Source organism: Brachypodium distachyon, chromosome 3 (assembly GCF_000005505.3).
Source record: "Brachypodium distachyon strain Bd21 chromosome 3, Brachypodium_distachyon_v3.0, whole genome shotgun sequence".
In the NCBI taxonomy this organism is placed as follows: domain Eukaryota; kingdom Viridiplantae; phylum Streptophyta; class Magnoliopsida; order Poales; family Poaceae; genus Brachypodium; species Brachypodium distachyon.
This window is the reverse complement of record NC_016133.3, coordinates 18,089,117-18,099,110: the sequence shown is the minus strand read 5'-3', so window position 1 is coordinate 18,099,110 and position 9,994 is coordinate 18,089,117. Positions and strand designations below refer to the sequence as shown.

The window sequence follows — 9,994 nt, the reverse complement described above, 5'->3', positions numbered from 1 at the left end:
TACATGTCTATCTAGACAATTTGCGACATCTAATACCGAACGGAGGGAGAGTAGTGATTTTTAGTCTAATTTATCTGTAGCGGGAGTCTAATTTAATTGATCCATGGCAACACAAAGCTATTTAGCTAGTTGACCGAGTTTACGAAATCACCAAAATACACGCATATCTTATTTATTTAAGTAGAGAATGCTAGATTAAAACCACAATTCCACGATCATATTGGCTAACTATACCATGTCTAGATCGTCACCCGCATGAAACGACATGCAACAAGGAGCATTGCACCAAGATGACAAAGCCAGACGCGTCAAATAGGTCAGGTTCGGAAATAACGCAACCAAGAAGGAAGCGATGCTAAAGATGTCGTCTTCATTGATCCAAGACACCAGATATGGATTTTCAACCCGAATTTCCATTCATCTTAACTTTGTAGTACTCTGTGCTATCCAGTTCATTCACATCAAACCATGGCAAAAACAAATCTATTTATCTATGTATCCTTCATGGCATTGCCATCCTAATTCTCATGGTGTGACTACACCGTCTTGCGGCCATCGTGACCTGGCGTGGCGATGCTGATCTTCTTTGTCAGCCACTCGTCCTCGTCTCTCCAGCGCGCTATGCCGTTTCACTTCCGTTTCCTAGAAAAAGTCTCTATTACCGTGTATTCATATCCGCCTTGTGTTTGTCATCGGCTGTATTGCACTCTCACGTTTGCTTAGAGAGTACACATACTTAGGACATCCATAATGGCTGAATCTTAACCGACTCTTATTTAAAATATGCTCGTGTGGAGGAAAAAGAAATAGGAGAAAGAAGATAGTTGACTCTTCGTGAAGAGTCAGAATCTTAAGGAAAAAATCAACGAAGAGTCGGCTAAGTGTTAGTGAAGAATCGACTTTTTAACCATTGCACAACATTACATTTAATACTAACAATTTATCCAGACCCAGTTTAAAGACCTTGCACATGTTATTTTACCGTTTACTCTAAATGATATGGAGAGTTAGTATGGACTTTGCTATTGCGGATACCCTTATTTTTAAGTTTCCTTAGTATCAAATATTCCATATTTGTTCACGCTTTTGCCAAAAATATGTACCCCAAACAAATGTACTCCATAGTCACCCGTTACGCCACGGAGTACTCATTTACTCTCTTCATCACATATTAAGGGACTTTCTGTTTCATGTATCTCGATGCTTTTTAGGCATATATATATATATATATATATCCATATTTGCGGGCCCTACCGTCGCCCGTTACGACTAACCAGGCCCCGTGACTGGCCTTCCTCGCCGCATTGAAGGAGAGGGCGATCCTGACTAGCTTGGAGAAAAGCGAGCAGAGGAGAGGAGAGACGGCAATGGAGTACAGAGGAGTGAAAGATCAGGTAACTCACTCAATTACTTTGTCCAATTAGCATCAGCAGAGCCCCCCAAAACCCTAGAAGACGAGGAATTTGTCTGATCCAGTGCGTCCCAGGGCGCACCGCCAACTCGAATTAGGTCGCTTTTTCAGCCGGTTTGTTTCAGGATTTCCCCCTTTTCGGGATCTTGTTTGTCTCAAGGAATCGCCTTCAGGAGTCTAAAGGCTGTCAGTTCCTGGTTACTGTAGTCCTTGGAAGCTACATTTCTAAACCAAATTCAGCATCGCGTTCTCAACCCAGCCGATATATGAAGTGCGGCACTGACCACTCACTACTTGAACTGAAAGGTTGTTTACCAAGCTTAAGCAATCCAAACTATGTAAAACTCTAAATCATTTGTGTTCGTGGCTCAAGCTCTTGTCTTGGGTTGAGTAAATTGGTGTTGTCGGTTACTGGTTGGGCTGCCTCAAGTTTTACAATTCACCTGAAGTACTAACTTTTTGTGATGCACCTGATTGCTCATACAAGTTCTTCGTTTCTGTAGAACTCACAGTTTGCAGTTGGATCTTGGATGCATGTATTTATGTGCAATTGTATTGTGCGGCTAACATTTTTAAAATTGTACACTGGAGTGTGTGATGGCCTTGTACGTCAGTCGCAGCTACAAAAAAACATAATCTGAAGACTGATTTGGTAGTTAACCCATTCCATAAAACTTGCCAGTCCCTGTTAGTTCCTAGTCAACTAGACTGAAACAGAATGTGCCATTTGTCAGTTCCGGGTTTTTGGGTAAATTTGTCCAGTTAATAGCTCCTAGCAGTAACCAAACCATGTGGCAAAAAATGAGAAAAAAGTACTAGTAATCTTGTTGGGTGTCTGTATGTGCTTCTATTTGTTACACCAGAGTCCTGCACTTTATCAGTAATAGATCATGTTCTAACCTATCTTCTTTTTCATCTAAAGGAGACTTATGATGATATATCCTGCAAGGATGTAGAAAGCCTCAGCGGGAGGGCTCTGTCTAGCGCCAGTGGTAAGCCACTGATGCATCATACAAATTCTCTATCTTGATATCAACAGTATGAACTCTATTGATTCCATCAGCTACAATTGCAGCAACAGCAGGTCTCAGCTCCACAGGAGGCTCAAAGGGCTCCAGTTGGAAACTAAAGCAAGTGTTAATCCCCTTCAAATCTCTATGCTACATTCATACTTCCTTGCAATCGATCTGATCTATTTTCAATGTATCATGACAGGTCCATTGTTACCATAGCTTTGACATTGCTAACAAGTTCACAAGCAATACTAATTGTGTGGTCAAAAAGAGCCGGAAAATATGATTATAGTGTCACAACGGCTAACTTTTCGGTGAGGAAATACGGGTAGAGTTCTATATTCTACTTACGATTCAGGTTATGCATACCATTTCAGTGTCATATTTTCTATCTGTTCTTCTGATAATGTTTTTCTTTATGCTTGGCTAGGTAGAAGCTTTAAAATGCCTGCTATCGCTAGCTTCCCTTTCTAGGACATGGAATAATCAAGGTATTCAAGAAGATAATAGGTGAGGACATCATTTTGTCAACTATGTTACTCATATCCCGTTTCTACATCATAACATGTCTATTTAATTATCAAGGCATGGCAGATTGAAGAGTTTTTTAGACAGAACTAGACTATCCAAATTGTTTTCGAAAATGTTCTGAAACTGCGAATCATATAGGTCAACCATAGAGAACAACATCATGAAACTCTGGTGTCCAATTTTTGTTGACTTATAAGTATGTTTTTGAGTTAAATATGATTAATATGTTATTATGTTCCAAATAAATTTAAATCCTATAGAATTGCCCTCTGATTTTTCAGTAGCCATATGATTTAATTATTTTTCAGGTTAATCACTTCTCTTGATGAAGTTAGTGTTTATCCAATTCCCGCTGTAGAACTTATTGCAGGTATGCATAGTTCTTCATGTTATAGTCAAAGTTTCATGATTCAAAGTATGTTGACATACTCTTCCACTTTCTGCTATATGCCAGTACTATATATTTGCTTATGTGGATGCACCCGCGTACCAGATTTTGAAGAACCTTAATATCATCAGCACAGGTGTCTTGTACCGCATCATTCTCAAAAAGAAGTGAGTTTCTATTCTGAGGAGGTGGATACTATAATTATACCTGATATTTAGATTGCTCATTTCTTTATAGCTTGGAATGGAGGCATGAATTGACAGTATAGGTAGAGCCCCTCTTAGATTTTCATTTTCAAACCTTTGAATGTACGAATTATAGCAGAATTGGAAGAAATGAAGCAAATGATGAACAGAAGCGCACCTTGCCTTCTGTTCCTTCTTGCTTCACCAACAGTCTAGCACATGTTTCCTTTTCAAGCTGTAACACATCAGCTGGTGCATGGGTACTAAGTGTCTTTCATATGTTTTTCAGGCTAAGCGAAATTCAATGGGCGGCATTTGTTCTTCTTTGTGCTGGCTGCACAAGCTCAACTCAGTCCTTCGTAAGAAATAAACCATTTGAATTTCGAAATGTATCTTTGTTTGATATTCTCTAGTAATTAGTTGTTCATTTATTGGGACGTGAGGTGTCAGTCTTGTTACCTTTTTGGGGAGAACGAGTCATGTTACTGGTTGAAATGTTATTTGCCCTTTCAGGTCTGACCACGTTCTTCAAACTCCCATTCAAGGTTGGATGATGGCAACTGTGAGTTGTAATAGAGGAGATATTCAATTTAGATATTTAGATTACTACAGGAAGGGTTTAACTCAACTGTCTGAAATGATTTTTTTTCTTGCAGGTGATGGCTCTTCTATGTGGTTTGCTGGGGTATATACAGAAGTATGCCTTGTTGGTCTTTTCCCCTGTTTACCTAATATCTGACCATGCATCATTCTCTGGGGTATATACACAACATTCGTTTGATCTGAAAACTAAGGGAAGTTTTCTTTTTGACAATGCAGGCTATTATAAAAAAACGCCCATCAAGAAACATCAATGTGCAGAACTTTTGGCTATACATTTTTGGTCTGGTCTTCAATCTAGTTGCAATCTGTGTTCAGGACTATGATGAAGTCATGAATAAGTGAGTATTTTTGCTAGTTACTGAATTCTATGTTGTGTACAGCATAGTAAGTTCATAGTGTCAACAGTTTGAGTTATTATTACACTATTTGGTACAGAGGCTTTTTCCATGGATATTCATTCATCACAGTTCTGATGATATTTAACCATGCACTGAGGTACCAACTACTAATTGCTTTGCTTTATATTCGACCCCATCAACCATCTTACAATGTCTTGATTTACCTTGTAGTGGGATTGCTGTTTCAATGGTGATGAAGTATGCTGATAATATTGTCAAGGTATGTGGCATTGAAGTAGAATCAATTTCTCCCCATCAACCATCTTACAATGCTTCAATTGCATAGATGATGGTTGAATATCATGAAAGCCTGTCAGTTTAAAGGTTTAGTAAAGATGGTTTCTTTATCTAATGATAAACTTCTTTTGATACAGAAGTCTTGGTGGGCTTGGAGTTGGCAAATTATTGATCCTTATCTTAGTGCTTTATATTGTCTAAATCATGCAAGTTCCTCTTCATTTTTTTTTGAAACCAAGAGAACTATCCTCAATCAATCCTGTGTCTGTGGGATAAGCTTGTAGGAATATATTTTAGGCACTTGAGACTGCATAACATATTCATGTTGCAAAAAGAAGTTGCTGCAATTAGTGCTCAGAAGGAGTTTCAGCATTGCGTGTTGACAAATATCATTTTGTTACTGAAAAACAAATAGGCATTTTCTACTATGGCCTTGTCCTTTTGTGTGCATATAGACACATCACATGCATCTTGTAGAGGATTAGAACCTAGAACTTATTTTTTGGTCTTACTGTGTATTGATAAAACTGCAGTTATTAAATTAATACTTCCTTGGTTCCACAATATCTGTCCATTTTCTTGGGAAGTGTTGTTTCTCAACTTTTTGTCGATTGAGGAAATGCAGTGTTCTTCTGGTGTGTTACAGGTTTATTCAACTTCAGTTGCAATGCTTCTAACAGCAGTTGCATCTGTCTTTTTGTTTGGCTTCCACCTATCCATCGCATTCTTCCTCGGATCGACGTAAGTGTCAATTAAAATGCAGCCTCCGTTGATCATAACACCTCAGCTTGTGCTAAGACTCGTGAAATATGCTCAATTTGCAGGGTTGTGTCTGTCTCAGTGTACCTGCACTCCGTTGAGAAACTTCAACCACAGAAATGAATTTTGCAATCTGGTTGAGTGATCATTGGACTGAATTAACAAAATGATTGTTGCTCAATGACATTCAGCCTCCATCTTAAAGCTCTGAGAAGTTTCTGAGTTAGGATTTGATTGTGTAGCTAACTAACCAGGTAGCCATAGTTCCCCTGTAGACGTAAGTAGTTCTTATTTTTTGTCAAGCACTGAAGGAGATGAGGCATATGCCTCTTTTTTTTTTTTTTATCGAGAACTACTAACAAACGGGCTTCTAGTTAATTTTTAGCCTTCTTATACGGATTCTCGTGGCATTCCTTTGTCAAGAGCAGGAACAGCTTGTGATTGTAAACATTTAAATTTCTCTCTGGGGAGCTGATTCACCTCTCGCTCAACATTTCAAATTCGATTCTATAGAATGATTCAAGGGACTTATCTTGCAGTACTGTAGATGTCTGATTCTTCATTTCTGCAAATTTGAATTCCTAACGCTGGTGAAATGGAACACACACGAGGTCTCCCCACTCTTGTCTGTGTAGTAATTTTTATATACAGGTTTTACATGTAGTTTTGTGCAATTATTGTTTTACTGATAATGGTTTGCTAGGCTACCGAAGCATCCTTCAAATCCTGAGGCCTTTGCGAAAGTAGGTTAGGACCATACCGTGGTCGCAATCCTCTTCCCATCCTCACTTGCCTTCACGATGGCAAAGCACCTCACCCACAGTGGTAGAACATCTATGCAGGAGCTTCATTTGATCTGCTATAATGATACTGCCCTCTGAATAAATAAAAATGAACACGAAAATGAAAAGAGAAAGAACTTGCTTCTTTCCAACTGTTTCAGGTTTCCCGGTCAATTTTCATGGCAATTGTAAAATAGTGGTGTTCTATGAAGACAGCATAGATTCAGGCATTCAGTACACAGAAATTCTGAACTAAACAGCAGCATCTGATTTCCAGCTCTGATCTGGTAAGCACCGTTATGCAGCCAAGAATGATCTAGCGTTCAACAAGTTTTTCTACTATCTGCAATTACAATGACAACATAACTTGTTCAAACCAGTGAATTAAACTTCCAGCGTATACTCTTCCAGCAGCAGAGGCTTACACAAAGTCGATGGACCAAATAAATGCCAAACACTCTTCCATACGATTGTAGCCGATGAGTAACAAATTGGGTCTTCCCAAAAAAAAAAAACAAATTGATCAGCATGTCATCCTCATAAGATGGCTTACCCGGATTTCTCAAGTAGTTGCACCCCAGGCAATTACAGGAAATCACACAGGGGCATTTAAAGAAATCATTAGAGTGAAACTCTTCATTCTTCTGCCATTGCATCCCTTCCCCGTGTTAGAACACCAATTGATTCCCATTCCAGGGCACAGACCACATCCTGTGAAAAAAAAAAACAGAAGATGATTACAGCTCATCATCAAGAAACAAAAACTTGCTCTATTCAACCTGGAGCAGACATAAACTTACAGAAGGGTTCTGAGGATCAATATCAAAGGAGTTGATAGCACAGGGTTCGGCAAGCAATTCAAGAGGTCTCTCGTCTGGTAAAAATTGACACATCTTAAGCACTTTGCATTAAAGAAGTCAACAATGGACACAGTTATAGCTTTCTGGCCACTGGCTCACCTTGTTCGACAATTGCAAGGATTCCATCCTCTGAGCACATCATCACAGGTAACATTCGTGTTGAGGCAGATGAAATAATATCAGAAGACTGTGTGTAGTTATCAAAAAGAACCTCCCAGACCTCACTCTCACACACAGATTGTGCTGTTCCATCAAGGCCTACACCAGAGAGCGGTATTGGTTGTTGTTGCCAGCGTAGGTCCCAAGCAAATATTGTCCCTGAGGAGCCTCCCACCTACAAACATTTAGAGGCGATTCATCTTTGTAGTAACGGTTCAGCTAAACACTTCCATTCAACTAATTACAACTATGTGCTCAACAGGGGTTGACCCATGTTTGGGTTCTGTGTGCTTGAGATAACATGAGCTGGCTGCCCTCATTGGTGGCAAGCCAGTTACCTGTATCTTAGGTTTAACAGTGTGGTCACAACTCAATCACCTTGCCACTTGAGAGTTCAACAGTTGCACCTACTCCCTACCTATCTCTAGGCCCAGTCTCATATAGTTATGGCTGGCTTCACAGGGTATACACACCAATTACCCACATCCTAGGTTTAAAATCATGGTTCGATTTATGCAGCTCAATCATAGCTTAGTTACACAATACCTGAATAATTTTCTTGTCCTAGACCCACCAAAGCACTTAACCCTATGTTTTGGGTGTTATGTTCAATCACTCGTTTATACTAGTGTCTTATCTTTAAGTGCCAAATATCTGGTGAAAGAACAAAAGTATCATCATGAGTTATGCTTTATGGTCAATATGAAGGTTCCAATTATTCACAGGAAAACATAACAAGGGAAACTTTATTAAAACTGTGCATTCACTTAAGTGAACATACATTTACTATTTCCCGGTTCATGCAAAGAGTTATATTGACATACCACACAGATATGCTTTCTTGATGGATGGATATCAATGGAATGCACCATGCCAGTGGCAATGCCACGACCCCTGCAAAATTACAAGTTAATGAAATCAGCATAATAGCACCAATGGAGCATTAGGAACAATATAAAATTATGATACTATATTCAGTTGCACAACGATAATTATGACTTCTGTTTTTCCTATTTTTATCACATGTTAGCAGAATTAACCAGTTGAAACTTGAAAGTAATACAACCAGTGCTATATGACCTGAGCATGTGAAAGAACCTTAATCTTCCAACTATATATTTGCTGGGAGTACAGCTAAATCCACATGATGTTTTGCAAGATTACAGGTTGACCTAAAAGCCATCAATCCTATGAAAAGCCACAGATCCAATCTTTCTGCTTCTCACTAAATAAACCAAAACCAGGTAGTTGTCCCATACATTAGGGAATATCTTAGCAGTACACTCCAAGCATAAATTGACAAGATTGTGCAGTTTATCAAGTTTCGCACCTGAAAGCTTCTCCATTGCTACTAATCAGTCAACAGAATGACAAATAATGAGCCATAGCCTTCTGGAAATGGAACGTAAATATGGCAAAAACATTTTCTTAATATTTCGAGACAAATTATTGCAGAACATAATCATCTGATCCATATGAGAACGTGCATTTCTTTCAAAACACAGAGCCAGTGACATCTTGATATGAAGACCATCACACAACAAAAATATACAAAGAGTAAACCTTAAGCTTAGTGTTCTTTTATCCGGAATGAAAAAAGTATCTGCGCATCACTGCATTCAACCATAATAGGATAACCAAACTAGTGAAGCATTGATCAAAATAACATATGTCTCTTATAGTCCGCATGAAGGGCTACCAGAGAACCTATATCGCACTGCCCACAACACCTTGAAGCACATGAATCAAACAGCAGAAAATGCAAAATCCAGTCAGACTCACACTCACCAGATGCCCTTGCACTGCGCCACCACGGCGTCCCCCTTCCTCCGGTCCCACCACTGCACGCCGCAGCCGGCGCCGCCGGTGGCGAACTCCGCGGACGACGCCCACCTCGCCGCCTCATACCCCGACATTCCCTTCCCATCCCAAACCCTCTTCGCGACCACCCTGCCGTCGCCGCCACCGGAAACCACGTGCACCCTGCCGTCCTCCCCCGCCGTCACCCACTCCTCCCCGCCGCAGTCAAGCCCGCGCACGGGCCCCACGTGGAACCCCGCGCCGCTGGGAACGGATATCGCCGAGCCGGCGTCGAAGGAGGAGGGGAGGAGGTGGAGGGAGCCGGAGGAGGTGGCCGCGGCGAGCACGGATGGGGAGCAGCGGAGGGCGGTGGCTCGGGAGGGGAGCGGGAGGGAGGCGAGCGGGGAGGCAGGGTCGGGGAGGGGGAGGAGATGGAGTTGGGAAGAGGAGAGGTCGTGGACGGCGGCGGCGAGGAGGCGGCCCGAGGAGGTGGAGGAAGGGAGCCAGCGGACCAGGTCGATGGAGAAGGGAAGCGGGTGGCGGCGGAAGGAGGGGGAGTCCGCCATTGATGTGGTGGCTTTGGAAGGTTTGGGGTTTGACTGTTTGAGTCGTTTCCTCAGCCGAGTTGGTTGGGACTTTTTGGACGTTTGGAGGGGACACGAAGATATGAAATCGAGCGGACTTTTCTTTTTTCCTAAGAGCTGACAGGTGCAGCTGCAATTTTTTTCTCAGTTACGAGTGCAATTGGTCCTGAGTCGAACAAAACAATCCACATGCAGTTTTTCCTTTTCTTTTAACTAACTTAACTATGGACCATGTAGTCAGGCGTGCGCTGATATTACGTGGGATTAATTTTGTTTTTCAAAAT

The 9,994-nt window shown here is 41.0% G+C and overlaps 1 protein-coding gene and 1 pseudogene across 1 annotated transcript; one reads left to right on the top strand and one right to left on the bottom strand.

The window, feature by feature from the left end:
• Positions 1-1,255: 1,255 nt before the first annotated feature.
• Positions 1,256-6,063, top strand: LOC100834935 (annotated as a pseudogene).
• Positions 6,064-6,493: 430 nt separating this feature from the next.
• LOC100834630 (nuclear pore complex protein NUP43) lies at positions 6,494-9,692 on the bottom strand. Its single transcript, XM_003573580.4, has 5 exons — positions 9,115-9,692; positions 8,151-8,220; positions 7,267-7,501; positions 7,108-7,181; positions 6,494-7,018 (listed from the first exon to the last, which is right to left on the bottom strand). Exons 1-5 carry the CDS (start codon positions 9,690-9,692, stop codon positions 6,944-6,946), a joined length of 1,032 nt encoding a protein of 343 aa, XP_003573628.1. The 3' UTR covers positions 6,494-6,943.
• Positions 9,693-9,994: the final 302 nt, after the last annotated feature.

Coding starts and splice junctions, on each gene's coding strand:
- LOC100834630 (XM_003573580.4), bottom strand. CDS start 9,692: ATGGCGGACTCCCCCTCCTTCCGCCGCCACCCGCTTCCCTTCTCCATC. Junction 7,502..8,150: donor CAAGAAAGCATATCTGTGTG/GTATGTCAATAT, acceptor AAATGTTTGTAG/GTGGGAGGCTCCTCAGGGAC. Junction 7,019..7,107: donor TTGATCCTCAGAACCCTTCT/GTAAGTTTATGT, acceptor TTTTTTTCACAG/GATGTGGTCTGTGCCCTGGA.